The sequence below is a fragment of the Vicugna pacos genome, chromosome 21, assembly GCF_048564905.1.
Source record: "Vicugna pacos chromosome 21, VicPac4, whole genome shotgun sequence".
In the NCBI taxonomy this organism is placed as follows: Eukaryota; Metazoa; Chordata; class Mammalia; order Artiodactyla; family Camelidae; genus Vicugna; species Vicugna pacos.
Genome location: NC_133007.1, coordinates 25,088,309 through 25,107,643, shown reverse-complemented (window position 1 = coordinate 25,107,643; position 19,335 = coordinate 25,088,309). Strand labels below are relative to the sequence as shown.

The following is a 19,335-nucleotide window of genomic DNA, read 5'->3' as shown; positions in this document are numbered from 1 at the left end:
ATCATTTTAACCATCATTTTTAAAAGGTTATAGAATCACCTGGGGGAAGAGTGGAGAAGGAGTAGAGGAAGGGTGACTGAAGATTTCTTAAGGCCTAGTTCTACAACCAAAGCATCAGAGGTGCAAAGTAGCCTTTGATGTTTCTGGTGACCTTCTGCTTCTGACACACTTTGAGGAGGAAGACTGTACCTTCAACCAGAATGGAAGCCGGTGTTCTTCCCTTTCCACAGGTGGCTTCCACTGATGTGGCTGGATCTCTTCACAGCACTTCATTAACATGGGCAGCTGTTTGGTCTTCTTATAAAACTGAGCATGAAGAAATAAAGCATGAGTTACATTCATTCCAGAAACACTGCCCTCTGTCCGGGTGGGGAGCAAGGTAGGCAGTGGTTTAAGACACATACACACACACTCATCCATAAAACAGATACATGAACAGCATGTGCTGAATGCTTCTGCATTTCAAATTAACTACTCCCTAATTAATAAAGATTTTACAATTGCTCAGTATCTTCTGATGCTCTCCATTCTGGTCAGCAGGAATGGAAAAATTTTAAGTCACAGAGAAAACAATGCAAATGGTCATTTAAAATTTGCTTGTGCTCAACAGATGCAATGAAAGTGATTAACCTTCATCCTGGCCACATGGAAACTTCCTTTTAAGCAAATATGGCGTGAAGGGCATTAAAAGGGAAGGGAAAGAAGAACAGAGAGACTGAGGCAGTTCAGTTTTAAGCGTAAACAAAGAGGGAAATTGAACTTACACTGACAGTATGCACCCAATTATTCAACATTTGTTGAATGTCTACTTGCCAGGCACCATGCTACAAGCTGAGCATACAACTAAAGAAGCAATTCCTGCTCTCAAAGACCATACAGACTAATGGGAGAGACAGCCAAGTAGACCAATAATAACATTTTGTATCAAAAAGTATAAAGACGTGCACAAAAAAGTGACACACAACTCACAGCTGAACAATAAAGATTTCTCTGGAGCAGGCGCAACTATAGACGAATCTTAACGGAACACTTTGCTATATGAGGCAGAATATACTTCATGTTCAAAACCACTGACATGTTTAATGAAGCACAAAGAGATGGTCTGGCTACAACAACTAAGGAATGAGGAGAGACTTCAGGAGACCAGTCAGAGGCAGGCAGGACAGGCCATCTGTGCCATGCAAGCAGTCTGAACCCTACGCTGAAGGATTACATGCAGGTGGCTATGGCAGCAACTCGCAGGACAGAATAAACGGAGCCAGAATTAGAGACACCACTTAGAAAATCACTGCATTAATCCAGGTGTGACGGAGGCCTGAACTAGCCAGTAGGCACCCCAGTAGGAAACAGAAAACTGAGAACTTGGTGACAGACAAATGGTGGTGATCAAGGAGGAGGAGTTGAGGAAACTCCTCAGTTAACGGGCTGAGAAAACAGCTAGGCAGTAACGTCATTCCCAAAGAACAGATCAAAGAAGGGAGAGGTGGGGACAGGGGAGCTGCCATTGGCGGCGGCGGCGGCGGCAACAACTGGAAGGTGCGGAAGGAGAACCAAGTTCAGTGTGAGGAGTCAGTGAGGCAACCGAGGTGAGAATTCTTTTAAACAGGTGGTGACACTAAGCTGGAGCTCAGATTTGAAAATCACAGAGACAGATAATCGCAAAAATCATGAAACTGGATAAGACCACACACAGTATTTATCATAGAACACTGAAGCTGAGGGGAGAGCAGGCAGGAGTGTATGAAGAAGCAGCTTGAGGTAAGAGTCCTGGTATCACAGAACATCAGGGGACAGGAGTTTGAAGAAGGAATGAGTAGACTACAGTATTAACTGCAAGGTTAAATAGGATAAGAGCAGAAAAGAATCCACTCAGTAGCCAATTAGGAAATAATCTGAGATCTTTGTGGGGAGAACATCCACACTTCGACAGGTTCAACAGTTAAGGGCTAACTTCCTGTGAAAACAGGCAGCTTAAACGCATCCATTTGGCTTTGTCCCCTCTTAAAATTCCACAAAAACAAAAAACAAAACAAAACAAAAACAAGGAATTTTTTAAAAGGTAAAAGCCTACAAGGAAAGAGAGAATGAGAGAAAAGATAAAAGCAACAAACTTTCAAAGCTAAAAAGCTAGTGGTAACTGAGTGGTAACTGACAGAGAATGAAGAAAACCAAATCCCATGTAGATGAAAGTTAAGGGCCAACCAAATTTATGTCAGAGGAGGCTGGCAAAAGAATAAGACACCAGATACCTCCAGAAGTGAAGGCAAAGATGGAATTAAAAACAGGTGAAGACAAGGATGACCGGTTTTAAATCTGTTGAAGAGATGGTTAGACTCAGATTCCAACCTCTTTCTCTCATCTGATGTAGCCCAGGGGACAGCTTTCCCTCTTAGCCTGGCGGAAACATTGTGGTAAGAATGATCTCTGAACTGAGACTGTCTGGCAGAGTGGAGGGCAGGCGTATCATGCTGATCAGGTAGAGGAGAGAAAACAACTCCTTCCTCTCCTGCTTTCTCATATTCCCTCTGCTATTCGCTACTAAAGAATATTCAATAAACAAAAAAACTATTAGAAACTTAAAACATGACAAAAGAAATAAAGAGTTCAATTCTACAGAAAGGAAAGAAGAAAAAGCTAAAGTAATATCCCAGAAAGCACAACAGAAAAAACAAAGTGATGGGAAAACAGAAGAAAGACAAGATGACAAGACCAGCCTGAGAGGTCCAACATCTAACCACTGGGCATCAGAGAAAGCGAGAACAGACCAAAACAGGGGAGGAAACCATCAATACGTAACTCAAGAACAGTTCCCAGTACTGGAAAATGAGTTGCCAAAGGGAAGTTAACTACCTTACAGAATTAATAAAACTACACACATACTAAGACATGTTGCCATGAAATTTTGAAACACTGGAGAAAAGGAAAAATCATACTTGTTGCCAGAGGGACAGAAAAAAAAGAGGTATCACACAAAGGTCCAAGAGTCCAAAGGGCACCAAATTCCTAAACAGCCAGCACTAGAAACTACAAGAAAATGGAGCAAGGCCCTTAAAATTTTCTGATAAAGTGATTTTCAACCTAGTGTTTAAACCCACAGAAGTGGGAGATCCGAACAGAGACATATTTCAAACTTCTGATTCTGAATAATTAGAGATTCACAGCAAGTTGCAAAAATAGTACAGACCGGTCTTATGTGTCCTTCACCTAGCTTCCCCCAGTGGTAAGATCTTAAGTCGCCTGGTAACACTTACACACACAAACCAGGCATCCAGTCAACTAGGAAACTGACTCTGGTCATGTCATGTTATGACAGACCCTGAATACAGTTTAACTCTAAAAATGTGTTTCTCAAGCGCTCTTCCTCAGAATGCTACTAGGATGTGCTCCACTAAAACAAGGAAGTAAAGCAGAAAGACATAGGGTTCAGAATTAAGAGGATCCAACACAAGTAAGAGGCAAAATGAGTCCCCAGGATGATGGGGCAGAAAAAGCCCGAGAAGACATCAGGGCCACAAGCCGAGAGAGCAACCTGGGTAGAGCGGAACAGCCTCACAGGGCTCCGGGAAGGATTTCTTCAGGAGGATGAAGAAGACAGCAAAACACCTAAAATATCTGAACACACCGAAAAGAGATTTAGAAAACTGAAGTCGACTTTAATGTTGAACGGGTAATAAATACATAATAAGATCAAGTCCCACCAACCCTCCAAAAATGCAATTTTAACTCCATGAGAAACAAAATATTCAGCAGGAAAAGCAAAGTAATCATGATAGAGTACACAGCTCAGCTGTGGGAGCATTTACATAGTATTCATCATGGAAACTCCAAATACAATCTAGCCAAAATTGAGATATAATTAGAGTGAGAAAACTGGACCTTCCACAGTTTACATTTAATAAATAAAACCTAAAGCCGTAACATCAGATAACAATTATAAGAATGCTATCTGGATGCGAAGTTCAACATGCCATCCCCTCAAAAACCTTGGTTAGCAGGAAGTAGGGAGGAAAATATTGTTTTTCATGACAAGCCTCAAAGAACCATCTGACTCTTTAAACTGTTTCAACTATTTGCCTCTTTAAAGTGTACACTTTTATGACTTTGACATAAATATTTAAATAAAAAGAGTTAAGTAGAAGGATAAAGCCTGTCCTTTGAAGAAGGTTAGAGTGAAAAAAGAAAGAATGAATGGCTAGAGGGAAACAGGTTTGAGAAATATTAAAAAAATATGAACCATTTTATATTTAGGGGCAATACCCATAACTGAGGAAGAAGATGACACTCCATAGGAAAAGAATGGATCACTGATCCTGAAAGGCAAGAGGGCGGGAGGAATTAGCTTCAGCTAAAAGCCTATTCATTGTGACCAAGAAGAAGAAAACCTAATGGCTGCACCTCGGCGAGGTACCCAGGAGTGCGTGAAAGGAAGCACTTACTTTAATGATGTTGTCAGGAGCTCTTTTCATATTGAGGTTCTTGATTCTCATTGTCAGTTGGTGTGCCGTCTTGCAAGTGAGAAGGTATTTGCTGATGAGAAGCTTAGGAAACTCAGTCCCTTCGAAGTGCTTTAGCCCTAAAGCTAACAAACTGAGAGAGGAGCAATGACACTCAGGCACAGTCCACAGTCCACCCTGCTGAGAAGCCTCCCAGACGAACTCCATCCACATCCCATAATGCACTTTTTCTGCATCTAATTCTTGTACAACTTAATGGCAATTCAACAGAAAATTTCAGGTATTTACTGAGCGCTACTAAGTACTGTACGAGTAAGACTCCATCAGGAGTGCACAATCAGGTGGGAAGAGGAAACGCTAAGCATAAATCCCTCACAAGTATCAGATCATGATGCGCTTTATACTCATAATATAAGTGAAGTTTGAAAGGAAGGAGAATAATTCTAATAAACAAATAAAAGATGAATAATGGGCACCACGTCAGGCACATTAAATCGGCAACAACACTACCTCCCAACAAAACATTCAATCACCGTTACCCATGTATGTGTGCTCATGGCGGTGCGGCTGTGCATATCAAGAGCTATAAAAGTGGTCACGACCTTTATCCAATAATCTCACTCTTGAGAATTTACCCAAAAGGATAAACTCAAAAGATGTTTAAAGGCTCTACACACAAAGATCGTGGGGAAGCCTCACTTACAGCTAAAACAACCGGGGGTCGGGGAGTGGCAAACTAAAGGACTATCTCAGGGCCATTAGTATTTAAATATTAATCGTAGGGCTTTAAAAGACAATATATGGAAACAAACAAACGAAAGGACAATATTAAAGCACACAACACAGGAAAACAATTTCAAGAAGACGTTAGGTTAAAAAAAGCAAAACCAAGGTACACTTAAGTTGCCCATAATTACGTAAGACACACAAAAAAGAAAAATCATTCATCTTGGGGTGATTTAGGATAATGGATCAAAAAAATTGCTTTCTTCTGAAAAATTTCCTCTAACACTATTATGAAATTAGTTTTTACAATAAATAAAAGAAACCATTTAAAATGTTTCAAAAATGTGCATGTCATTCCCTCAAAGAGCAGGGTTTGGCACTGCTGCAACAGGCACACACGGAGAGAGATCTGTGCCCATCTACACTGCTTTCCTTCTGGTCCTGTGCATCCAGTCTTTATTATACATGCCTTATCACTCCTAAGCTCCTCAAAAAAAAGAACTCAGTCTTCTCCTTGGGATATTTCGTGCTTTTGTTCCCCTACAATAAATCCTTACTTGTCCTCAGCCTTGGTGAAGAAACTCTTATCCTGGGGATTCTTTGCCTTCAGAGAACACACTGGAAGTAGCTCTGGATACATGAAAACCTTGCTCGTGGCTAGGATCCAAGCTACTTGCTTTGGCAAACAGGGAAATTCATAGGCTGTAAGGAAAAAAATCTGTGATAAATGACATTCTGTAACAAAAGAGGGCTTCACAAAAGCTTCTGAATGCGTTTTTGTATTTAGATAGAGCTGCCCCTACCTAACTCGGTGCCCTCCCACCCATCCACCCTCCCACCCAAAGGTTCCATAGTCTTTCTCAGTCTAACATACACCTTCTGAAAGGAGTCCCATTCACTGTTATTAAAAGTTCATTCTCTTATTCTTTCCTAGGTGGAACACTTAACACACTAAGTAATATAAACACTTACAAAGCACCTTGTAATACCTGGCACATAGTGTATGCTCAACAAATTTTTACCTCCTTCCCCCTTTAAATCCTTGAAAGTTAAGTGACCTTCAACGATTCTTTCTTCCAGGATAAGAGTCCAACTTCTTTAGTCTACCTCACAAACCTGGTACTCCAAATTTTATTTGATTTGGCTCTTACTTAACTTTCATTAAGTTCTCCTACATTCCTCCTGAGGTTCTGATCAAAAAGCCATAAAAAGAATGAAACAATTCAGTCTCATTCATTTCTGTCTTGCTGTCTAAGCCTCTCAATTCCAGGCACTTCTGCTTTTCCAGAGTTAAGCACTATAACATCCATTATGTCTCCTTCCATAAGTGTTATCTTTATATACCCAGAAGAAAAACACAGGGCGCTCTACGTGTAAGTTATTACTGTAAGTTCAGTGTTAAGTTTTCATTACCAACATATAACTAATAAAGTAGTTGGAGATCAGTGTCCATGACTTAACGCACCAAAATCCAACTATATTCAATTTAACTAGAAGAGTCAGGAATTTAAAATCAAGTCCAAAGACAAACCCATATCCAGAGCAAACCACAACTAATTTGCTGAACCATGAAACAAATCAGAAGCAAATGCCTGGTTTAAAAAAACAGCAAATATTTTCTCAAAAACTACTAAACCAATGCAAGGTAAAAACCAAAGCTGCATTAACATTTCTTTAAAATACTGAATAAGGCAAATGTACATCATCTCTAATTTGTTCCTATCTCCCAAATCAACGTGTCACTCAAAATGGAGATGTCACTACAATCATTACAGGAAATAAATGATCCTAATAAAGAAGAGCGTAAAAGCCTGAACACAACCTGACTTTCCCACCTGACTTCCATCTTTATCAGTCCGTCTTGACCTGACGCCTAATGCTTACCCTCAAAGTCCAAACCTTAGCACTGAGTGCCACCTCTCTACCCTCCACAGCCGTGTCCTGTCCACTGCCTCCATCCCTTACTTAAGTATTAAGTACTCTAGTATTATCATCTAATTCTAGAACTTGGATAATGAGCACAGAGGGAGGATACAAGACAGAAGGAAGAAATTACAAATATCCTGTCTCCTCCAACCTCACGAAACTATCCCTAAGAAACTATCTGCGAGCTAAGGCTCCCACTTCTCCTTGTAAGTTAAAACTTCAAGTGGACACATCTGTCCCTACCGGTCTTCTTGACAGTTTTACGAGGACTCCAGTCAACGCTGACATGTGTGTTGAAGTCTTCAATGAGCTGCATAGCTCCCATCAGGTTACAGGGTTGGAACAAGGTCTGAAACTTGGGGTTGAATTGATGATGAAGGGCGATGGAGCTTTGAGCAAAGGTTCCCAGCTCTTTCTGGGAAAACAGGACACAAAGGAAATCTAAGTTTCAGACAATTAATACCAGCAGCCCTTAGCCTCTGAGTGAAAAACTATCCTTCCTACAACAGGATAGAAACAAGTAAAATTCATCATAAAGTCTTTCACAATTAACATAATTCCATTAAGACCGCTCTTTTGCCAAGTCCTTAGAAATACGGGGATTTGTGTAACACTAATTTGTTCTTGTTTTATTCTCAGTCTGAGTGTTCCTCAGCCTTTTGGACATACGATGTAGGTCCCCAACTAGAATTAAGGTTCTCAAGAATGAGAGCCATTACTTAAAATAGAAAAATAAAAAATGAGAGAAAAATTGTTTTTGGTTTCTCTGAATAACACCTAGAACAAAGTACTTCTCATGATCCTCTGAACAATCTGACACGGAGATACACCCTGCTGACTATCCAAGGAGGCTTAGACTACTAGCCAACATACTCCTCAAACTCCAAAAAGACTTACCCAAGAGGCAAAGAATATCATCTTTACGAGACCTGAAGTTCAGGGGCAGTTTTTATAGAATTTAAAATTTGAAATTAAAAGACCTTCCTCCAAGAGACTTCAAAATGTCATGAGCGATATTAATTTTATACATAAAACACTGATACAATCCTTATAAATATTTAATAAATTCAATAAAAAGAACAGAAGTACTAAAAACCTCAGATGGGTAGCTCTAAAGGTGAGGAAGAGAACCCAACAAAAAAGTAAGAGGAATAGTCTAAAGAAAACTGAATACACTCTCCGTCCTTTCACGGGAATCAGTGGCTTACATTCTCTCAGCAAACGCAGGAAGCCATACAAACAGCTACCAAAACATGCAGGAAAGAAGAATAAATGTAGCTTATGATGGGTGAAGAGCTGTGAGAAATGACTGCATACTCAATTCCTTAGAGTTAGGGATATTTGAAACCTTACAAGAAATATCTTGTAACTGCATACTCAATTCCTTAGAGTTAGGGATATTTGAAATCTTACAAGAAATATCTTGGTGGTACTGGCCTCCGAACTGAGACTGGGGTTGGAGGTGGCGAGAAGGTGAATTTGCGTCAAGAGCTGAACATGCTGGAGAGGGAAAGAAAATAATACAGTGACGTGTTACGATGTTGTCATTTCAGGAACTCAGAAGACCATACTAAGACGTAAGCACTTCTATCATATATGTTTTGCTTTCTAGAGAGACTATGAGAACAACACAGTATCTTGGTATGAAGTTTTTTCTCAGATATGTTCCCCTTGAGCAAAATAACAGAACCAGAGGAAGTTTAACCTCAAGCCAGAGGAACTTAGATTAGAAAGAAGAAAAAACTACTCTGGCGGTAAGGCTGTTAAATTTAGAAGGGATTGCTAAAGATTCTTTGAAATCTGTAATTCTGAATACTTTCAGGGTCCTTGCATGCACTCTTACATGAGCCATAAGGACACGAACATGATAACCTTTGAAGGTCCTAATGGATGATGTGAAGATCCTGTGGTCTGTGGTTTCCATGGTTATCAAGACACCTATTTCTGACTTTTGCAAACCTGCTAATTTTTGGCTTCAGAGCCAAGCCAATGGATGATCCACATTACAGAAGAAGAGTCTCACCTGTTGCATCTGCTGCTGGAGTCTCCTCCTCTGTGCTGGGTCTAGAATCAGAGTCTGATGAACTTTCTCACTCTGGGGCTTAACCCTGTCTACTACCTCCTGCTGCTGTTTGGCTGAAGATTTCTTCATCTTCGGCTGTTCAAGTAGCTCCTTCACTGTGCGATGCTGCTCATTTAGCAAGTTGGCCAGTGGTTCCTCAAACCTACCCCCAAAGGAAGATGACTGAATGAGTATTTCCCTAGGTCCACAACACATCCAGTTCCTTCTAATGGTGGACTAAGAGAGTATGAATGATTTCCAACTACTCACTTGCCTAAATATGAACACGTTATCATAACCTCAAATCCATTGTTGCTCATGAATTCATTTTCCCACTGGAACCATTCTCAACCCATCAGTCAAACTAGAGGCACAGACTCATCTCTGATTCTTTGTTTTGCTCTTTCCCACATCTGACCCGGCACCAAGGTCTGACCACGCTTCTAGAGAAGCAGCTCTGGAACCTTCCACTTCTCTCCTCTGCCAGTGCCATTGCTCTAGTAGATCTCCCTGTTATCTTTCATCCAGACTTAACCCCAGCTGCTTTTCTGGGCTCCAGAGATTTCCATCCTCCTAACTCCGCTTCTTCAGGGGATGGCTAATTTCCAGATTTCACTTTAGCCAACAGGCAAACTCCTAGACTATCCAACTCTTCTCCCAAAGTTGTTAGCATAGATTCAAATAAGATGATTTCAAATTGTCCCCTTCTAAAATCATTCCTGTAAATAATATACAAATGAAGGGGAAAATAAACAAAAATCTAAGAGCAGGGAAATGTCTGCATTCAAGGAGCTACTGGGAACCCATCATTTCTGCATCACACTGATATCCACTTTAATATAGGACTTGTTCTTTTTCTAATTTTTTTTAATTTAAGTACCATCAGTTACAATGTGTCAATTTCTGGTGTACAGCACAATGTCCCAGTTGTGCATATACATACATATATTTATTTTCATATTCATTTTTTATTAAAGGTTATTACAAGATATTGAACATAGTTCCCTGTGCTATACAGCAGAAACTGTTTTTTAAATCTACTTTTATATATAGTGGCTAACATTTATAAATCTCAAACTGGGACTTCTTAATGGTGATACAGAATATTCTCAAAGCACAGCATCTGCTTTCTCATCTACCTATTACTCCCATCCCAGCCTAGCTCCTCCCATTCTTCAACTCTTATCCATTCGGCTGCCCTGCCTTACTTTTGTAAAAAGTCAAAGACCAAACAAACAAATAAAGTCAAAGACCTTCTAGCATGAAGTAAGAAGGGGATGTACTAAAATACATCATAGCTTATGATGAATAGTGATAAGATGGCTCAAGTATTACCCTACTGCTCTCCATGGAAATACCTTCTTTTAACCCTCTGAATTCCTCCTCCAAGTTTTTTAACCCTACCCTCTCACCCCTAACTCCTGAGAGAGAATCTGTCCGGGGCTGAAGTAAAAATCCAAATACCCATCATGCTAGTTCTGAGGTAGAGGCAGAACAAGACACTGAAGTGATTAAGCATGAGCTGATACTCTATGCAAACAGGGTAAGACATGCTCAAGTAGCTATGACTGGCAGGTTATCCTATTTCAAGAAATCCTCTATATTGTAGCAACTGTTAAATGATAATAATGGTTTTCAAGAGCCTCTAGGGATAAAGATAATGTTTCCTCTCACAATATTTACTGAGAGTATGGGCAGGCTCACAATGAAAACCTAAAGTCATGGGCCTGTCCTCTGTACAAGTTTACTGAGAACTGAAAACTCTTTTGATGCACCATTAGCAGAGGAACAGAAGAACAGAAGCATGAAAAACGTAGATAATGCAAAAACAGCCTGCACATGATTTGTAAGTATTTCTTGGACAGTCAACAAACAGAGCACAGGTAACTCACTCTCCTCGTGATATTTTATTTAATCGAAGATTAAGCTAGATTTGCATTTCCAGCTGCAAGAGAAGCAGCAGCAGCCCAAGCAGATCAACCAAATACCAGAAGATATTCATGAACAAGGATTTTAAGTAGTTACAACAGAGTCCCAAATTTTAAAAATTCACACACAGAGTTAATTAGTGGAACTAAAGTATGTTTACAGATCAAATTTCATTATAATAAGTTCCCAGGAGGAATGGTTCCTTTCTGCTACACTAGAATTTTTTTCTATGAAACATGGCTTGAAATAAGTGGGTCAGATACAGACTCTAAGAAATCTTGAAAATGTTCTCAAGAAAAAAGTAAATATATGAGTTAGTAGTAGTGTTATTAACTCGAAGGGGCGTAATCCTTTTACAATGTATACATATATCAAATCATCACACTGTACACTTTCAATACCTTACAACTTTCCTTGTCGATTATATCTCAATAAAGTGGAGGGGGGGACTTCAGATTTTTGTTGTAGTTATATTATGATATTTACTGTAATGGAGTATAACTGATATTTCTGGCTTTTACACATTAATTAGTATACCTTGTTTTTTTCACTAAATTGTAAATTCCCTGAAGGTCTAGCTTTCAGCTGGATCCAAAGCTCTCTAGCTGGGTAATGCTGTTAAGTCAAAACAGAGGACTAATTGAGGGTATGGGTCTCTTAGTTTTGCTTTGTTCCACCCACAACACAAATCATACCCTGACATCCAGCCAGTCATCTAACAATAGTATGCTGCTACTCAGAATGAATAACAATGAAGTACTGATGAATTATGCAAACTCATCACAAAAATAGGGGGGAAAAAGCCTCTATTTTTCTGGGTGCGAAACAGAAATATCAGCTTATGTGAAGAGAGCAGTACCTACATTTCAGACTCCAGGACATTACTGCAGATGCTTCACGGTTTGCTCAATTAACGCCTTAGTGACTAACAAACTTTCATTAACATTTACTAGACATTAACGGCAAACAGAAGAACAAAAGGGACATACTAAATATTACAATTTGCGGTAGTTTCTGTGGCTGGCCACATAGAAGCTTACACACCTCTCCAGCACCACTCACCTGGAGAGGCTGCTATGGATGCCAGCTACTGCTTTTTCTCCCTTCCCAAACAGATACAGCTTGGTCTATAGCTGCACTGCCCCATAATAAGGAGACTTATTCACTTGCCATCTGACACCCTGCCAGGGCTCTGCTTCCTTGTATCAGTAACAGCACATAGTCAGGGATGGAAAACTGCTAACCACAATTTCTGAAAACCTTTTTAGACATACACTTTTCCTCCATTGTAAATCTCAAAATCTTTGGCTAGCCTACCGTAGGGCTTGAGGGGTATTAAAGTTAGGCCGAGGCTCAGCCACACGTTCCTCCTCTTCTAGGCCGTCATCTTCCATGTTGGAGAATCCCATCTCATCTTGAAACTGTGGGGAAGAGGAAAGGAAGGATCTTCCTGGGGAATGGGCATGCAGAAGTCATGCCAGCAGTGAGAAGGGAATGTGAAGACTACAACTTATAGGACTTCAGTAATGCTGGCACACAGAAAGAGCTTGCATCAGGACCGCTCTCACTTCAGGGTTCCCACAATTCCACACATGGGGAGACTGTTATGCCAGGAAAAAAGTTTCTCAACCTGTCAACTTGCCATGATAAGGACAGATCATGGATAACTCAAAATGATCAAAATATCTTTTGAGAGACAAACTTATGAGAAAGGTAAACTATCTGTGCTCAGAATAATCTAAAACTAGTTTGTAATCTTTAAGGATGCACCAAATGATAGGCCATCCAAAAGTTTCCAAGGAAAATTTTACTAAGAATAACCTACATATGGATAGTCAAAATTTATTATTTAGCAAAATTCTCCTATCACTATATTCTCTCCTATGTGGACTAAAAGGGAAATTTGCTTGGTCAGACCACCCTTCTGGAGAGAAGGTCTCTGAGACCAAACGTCAGAGCTGGCTGGAGATTCTACTTTTCCCATCCTGAGTTCTCATTCAAAGATCATTACTCACAGTTTCAAACAGCTCTTCCATCAGTTCATTCACTTCCTTTTCTGCAAAAAAAAAAAAAAAAAAAAAAAAAGCCAAACAGTATGTTGTTAGTACAAATCTGTTTCACGTTGCAATAGAAGGAATTCCAAGAAAACAATGAAAGTTGTTTTCAGCAAGGCATTTGAGAAAATCTTCATATCTATCCATCATGCATTCATCCATTCAAAAACACTTACTGATCACCAACTACATGCCTCAAACCCTGTTCTAGATGCTTGGATACATGACAGAACTTTACTCTCGTGAAGTTTAAATTCTTGTGGGAAGACATACAAAAATGAGAGCTTATAAAATCATCTAGATTTTATAAGAAGATAAATTCATAGTTTGTGGTCTATCGTCATGAATGGCATCAAGAGTTAAGTCCCCCGTAGTGTATCATAGGACCTAACTTTGGACCTGAACTATCCAGCAATCCCATCATCAACCTAGAACACCCAGAAAAGACACTTATCAACTCTGTAAATGATATAAAGGCAAAAGGAATTGTCAGGCCAATTGATGACAGATTCAAAATTCTAGGTTTTTCTCAGATTAATTGGATGGAACATAATGGGAATAAATTTAAAGTCTCATTTTTAGGATTTTCAAAAATCAATTTCTTAACAGCACAAAAAGGTGACACGGCTTGAAAACAATCTGAAAAAGATCTAAATGTTCTGGTTGATCTTAAGTTCAGTAAGATACAGCAGCTCCAGAAAAGTGTTCATACCAAGAAGGTAAACATGTCACTGAACCAGAAGAGTGTTTCTGTTCAGTATCTTAAGGACTGTGATCATCTCTCTAAAAGCCCTTCTTAAGAGGGCATTAAAAAGCTAAAATCCAAATGTTGGGGACGATGTTGAGCAACTAGAATTCTAATAAGAATGTAAAATGGAAAGGCACTTGGGAAAAAGGTCTAGCAATTTCTTAGAAAACTAGGTATACATCTACCCTATGACAATGATTCCTCCCATAGATAGCTGACCGAAAAGAAGTGAAATATTTGTCCAAAAACCTTGCACAAGAAAGTTCAGAGCTATTTTTATTCAAGATAGCCAGAAATTAAAAAGCCCAGGTGTCCATCAGTACCTGGGGATTGATAAAAAAATAGATAAGCAAACTGGTATACTTATACAATGGGATCCTACTCAGCAATAAAAGGAAGAAATTAATGACAATATACAATACGGATGAATCTCAAAAACATTATGCTAGGTGAAAGAACAGAACACGTACTATATGATTCCATTTACATGAAGTTCTAAAAGAGGCAAATCTCATCTGTGATAGAAGAAAATGGAGCAATGATTGCACCTGGGGGGATGGTGTGGGGACCGACTTGGAAGGGGCAAGAGGGAACTTCCTGCGGTGACAAATATAAAAGGTAAGATTCAGGCTCAATAGGGAAAATGTTAATTGAGGAAGTGTTCAAGAGCAGGATACACTGTCTGCAGAATTGATGAACTTGTCACTGGAAGTATCCAAACAGAAACTGAAAGGTCACATCAGACAAGCTGTTAACAAATGCTCAAGTGGGAAGAAAATACATGTGACCACAGGAAGCTTTCCAAACACTGTGATTCTATGCTTTTATATTTTTTAATTTTTATCATCCAAGTGAGGATAAGTCTTCTTAAAGGGATTATAATTAAACATGATAACATAAGACAGAAGAGAACAAGAGGGAGAAATAAAATTAAAATGCTATCCCAGTTTTCACTTATGACCACAGAACTCCATGAGTAGAAAGAAGATACTTCATTCAGGAATCCCAGAAAAGTTCACTATTTGATTGGCAAATATTGTCGGCCCCATGCAAAACACCAGCTCTAAGGCAATAATGCAAGATCTATGAGAAGCTCACAGTCAAGGGGAGGAGACAGATACTAAATAAACAGTTATGGGAGAGATGAGTATTTCAAAGGACATATAAAATAGTATGGAGTACAAAGCAAGATCAAGTACAAAGCAAGAGCTCCTCCTACTTGAGGAGGAGCTCCCTGAGAAATCACAGTTGACTCTTGAACAAGAAATTGAACTGTGTGGGTCCACGCACACACTGATTTTTTTCAATAAATACACTGGAAAAATTTAGGATTACAGCAATTTGAAAAACCCTCAAACTACAGAGCCTAGCAATATCAAAAATTTTAAGAAAAAGCTAGGTGTGTCATGAATGCATAAAATATATGTAGCTATTAGTCTATTTTATCATTTACTACCATAAAATATATCAAAATCTATTATAAAAAGCTAAATTTATCAAAATTTACACACACACTACAGCCCGTAGATGGTGCCATTCACAATCAATAGAAAACGCAACCAAATGTTAAAATGCAGTATTAAATCATAACTGCATCAAATGAACTGTGGTACACACTGCCCTACTGTAATCATTTCATATGATTACACCTCCTGTTGCTACTGCAGGGAGCTCAAGTTTTGCAAGTATCTGCTTAAAACATCTCTGCCTGAGTAGTCATGTCTCCAGTAAATTGCACATTGTTGTAGAAAGTGATCTCTTGTGCTTCTTGAGTATTTTTCGTGTTTAGTGCAATACCATAGACCTTGAATAACACTATGGGACCCACACAAAGTGATGCTGGAAGTGGTCCCAAGAAGCAAAGAAAAGTCATGACATTACAAGAAAACACTAAATTGTTTCATGTGTACCACAGGTTGAGGTCAGCAGCTGCAGTTTCCTACCATTTCAAGATAAATGAATCCAGCATAAGGATCGTAGTGAAAAAAAAAAAAGAAGTTTGTGAAGCCATAGCTGCAGATATGCCAGCAGATGCACTTTCTGTGAAATACCTTTTATATCTCATATTAAATACGCAGCTTTCATTATGGGTGCAGGATTGCTGTAAGAAAGGCATATCTCAGACTCTAATATGACTTGAGAAAAAGCAAAGTCATTATATGACAACTTAAAGCAAAACAAAGGTGAAGGATCTAAGGCTGGAGAATTTCATGCCAGCAAAGGATTGTTTGATAATTTTAGAAAGAGGTTTGGCTGCAAAACCGTCAAGATAACAGGAGAAGCAGCCTCTGCTGATTCAAAGGCAACAGAAGCCATTAAGAAAATCATTGAGGAGAAAGGTTATCTGCCTAACAGGTTTTTAATGCAGATGAAAGTGTTCTATTCTGGAGGGAAACAAACAAACAAAAAAAAGCCAAAGGATATTTATTAGTAAGGAAGAGACTTGAGCACCAGGATTTAAGGCAGGAAGGGACAGGCTAACTCCACCTCTGTGTGCAAATGCAGTTGAGTTTATGACCAGGACTGCCCTTGTCAATAAAGCTGCTGCTTGAAGGGAAAAGATAAACACCAGCTGCCAGTGTTTGGTTGTACAAAAGAAGGCCTGGATAACAAGAACACTTTTTCTGGATTGGTTCCATCCATAATTTGTCCCTGAAATCAGAGAGTACCTGGCCAGTAAGGGGACTGCCTTTTAAAGTTCTTTTGATATTGGACAATGCCCCTGGCCACCCAGAACCCCATGTGTTCAACATCAAAGACATCTAAGTGATCTACTTGCCTCCAAACACATCTCTAATTCAGCCTCTAGATCAAAGGGTCATAAGGAACCTTTAAGGCTCATTATACACAGTAACCTATGGGAAGGGTTATCAACACTACAGAAGAGATCCGAATAGAAAGAATGTCATGTAAGTCTGGAAGGATTACACCATTGAAGACACCATCATTTTTACAGAAAAGTCCATGAGAGTCATCAAACATGAAGCAATAAATTTCTCCTGGAGAAAACTGTGTCCAGACATTGTGCATGACTTCATGGGATTTACAACAGAGCCAATCAAGGACATCATGAGATGGTGGATAGGGCCAAAAAATAATGAGGGGCTGAAAGGTTTCAAGATACGGGTCTTGGAGAAATTCAAGAGTGAAAAGACACCACACCAGAGAAATTAACAGAAGATGACGTGATGGAGATAAGTGCTTCCAAACCAGTGCCAGACGATGAGGAAGAAGTAGAAGCAGCAATGCCAGAAAACAAACTGACATTAGACAATCTGGCAGAAAGGTTCCAAGTATTCAAGATGGTTTTCGACTTCTTTTACATGAACCCTTCTATGATATAGACTCTGAAACTAAAGCAAACAGTGGAAGAAGGATTGGTAGTATATAGAAACGTTTTTAGAGAAATGAAAAAGCATAAAAGGCAGACAGAAATTGCCATGTATTTCTGTAAAGTTACACGGAAAGTGCCTGCCTCTCCTGCCTCCCCTTCCACCTCCTCCACCTCTTCTGCCTCTGCCACCCCTGAGACAAGATCAAGCCCTTCTCTTCCTCTTCCTCCTCAGCCTACTCAATGTGAAGACAAGGACAAGGGAGGCCCTTATGATGATCCACTTCCACTTAACGAATAGTAAATAATCATTATGTCTACAGGTAATAAACATATCCGTTGTATATGTGTATCTCTGGGAAGACCTAAAACTTGTACGGCAAGAACTGTATGAATTGTTTTTGTGTCATCCCCATTGCCACTGCCTAATTATTCATCATGTAGAACATCACATGCCAGACTTGTACTGAAGTGGACAGCCTGTCCTTACTTAGGCATAAGATGAATGATATTTAATATAAAATTAATAATGTGCTAGTTTTCTTACTGATTTATAGCTTTGCTTTCAAAGAATTACATTACTACACAGGATTCCTCACTAATTAGAGAAAACATGCATCAGGCTATCATCACATTTTTTAAAAAAATGTAACAATGATTCTAATCCTATATATGAATATACCTGTAATATTGTATGCCATAAAACTTTTATAACCATTCATTAGTATATAGGCTAGGCTACTGTGAAGCAATAGTACCGATTACACTAGGATACCATCAAGCAATCATACTGCTGCTTCTTCATTATATGAAGAATGAATTATTACACCTGTAAATAAAGATTTCTTTTTCACATTATCCTTCCATTTTTGATATCTAATGTTACTAATATGTATATCTACAGTGTTTTGTATCATTTAAGATAATACTGATGTAGATACTGACAGATGATTCATCTTGTAAACAGATGACATAAACTTACGGTATCAATAAATACAGTACAAAACTGTAAATATATTCTCTCCCAGGATTTTCTTCTCCTCCCCTCAACCACTTAGGATTTTCTTAATTACATTTTCTTTTCTCTAGCTTACTTTATTCTAAGAATACAGTATATAGTACAATTTACATACAAAATATGTATTAACTATTTTATCAGTAAGCATTCCAGTCAACAGAAGGCTATTAGTAAAGTTTTTGAGGAGTCAAAACTTTCAGTTGGATTTTCAACTGTGCAAGAGTTTGGCACCCCTAACCCCCAAGTTGTTCAAGGTCAACTGTATCTGTAAACGAAAGAAAGTACAAACAAAAGGGGAAGGCAACTGTATTCCAGGCTGAGACCTGAACTGAAATGAGGTCTACTTTTCTGCTTCAAGCAGAAAACATTTCATTACAAGTACATTTCATTGTGGCCAAGTCGCTCTTCCCCTGGTTTCTGACACAAGACTTTTGATTTTTCTCATATTTTCCTAGACCTTTCTTCACCATTTTCTCAAAGCCTAAATCCTTAAGCCTTTTCATTCTACACTTTCTCTTTGATTCCTGGTGCTTTCCTTTGAATGCTTCCTCTAAACTTAATTGTCATAACATATCAAAATAAATGGAAGATTTTCATAAAGGAAATGGCATTCTAATCCTAAAAACAAGATGAAAGATGAAATAAAACAATAAAATAGAACAAAAGTCCTAAAGGATTATGTTTACATAATTCTCTTTGCACAAAGACGTGCGTTATTTAGGTACATAATAAACACTTTTGGTTGCTTCTAAAGCTCTCTTCATAACCTGATCAAGAGCCAACATCTTACCTTCACCAGGCTGTGTATACCATCCCATTACAGGGTCAGGCGCACACTCAATAAAAATCAATAGTTCCTGAAATATGTTTTCCATCATTGGCAAGCTGGCCAATGAAATAATTTTAAACAAATGACTCAAACCAAGTCAACTTATTTAACTGTTTTCTATATCTCCATTTTTGACAGATCAGAACTCAAATCCAGGGTTTCTCCATGAACTGAACACTGCTCATCTCTTCCTACCACCCCTCACTCACACAACTAAACCAAACCACTTACTATTTTCCAAACACAGTTACTGTCATT

General features: G+C 38.9%; 1 protein-coding gene across 11 annotated transcripts in view; it reads right to left on the bottom strand.

Annotated features, from left to right (window-relative positions):
* Positions 1-19,335, bottom strand: part of GON4L (gon-4 like) — a 64,504-nt gene that overhangs the window by 14,718 nt on the left and 30,451 nt on the right. For all 11 annotated transcript variants that reach the window (XR_012062798.1, XR_012062799.1, XM_072946394.1 and 8 more), the window contains 8 exons: positions 13,113-13,153; positions 12,415-12,518; positions 9,130-9,331; positions 8,520-8,606; positions 7,350-7,521; positions 5,738-5,882; positions 4,437-4,587; positions 190-306 (listed from right to left, as the gene is read on the bottom strand). Coding sequence is in view for 9 of the 11 variants with exons in the window: in XM_072946394.1 (XP_072802495.1) it covers positions 190-306; positions 4,437-4,587; positions 5,738-5,882; positions 7,350-7,521; positions 8,520-8,606; positions 9,130-9,331; positions 12,415-12,518; positions 13,113-13,153 (1,019 nt within the window). In the remaining 2 variants the exon portion in view is untranslated. The remainder of the gene's footprint in view (positions 1-189; positions 307-4,436; positions 4,588-5,737; positions 5,883-7,349; positions 7,522-8,519; positions 8,607-9,129; positions 9,332-12,414; positions 12,519-13,112; positions 13,154-19,335) is intronic.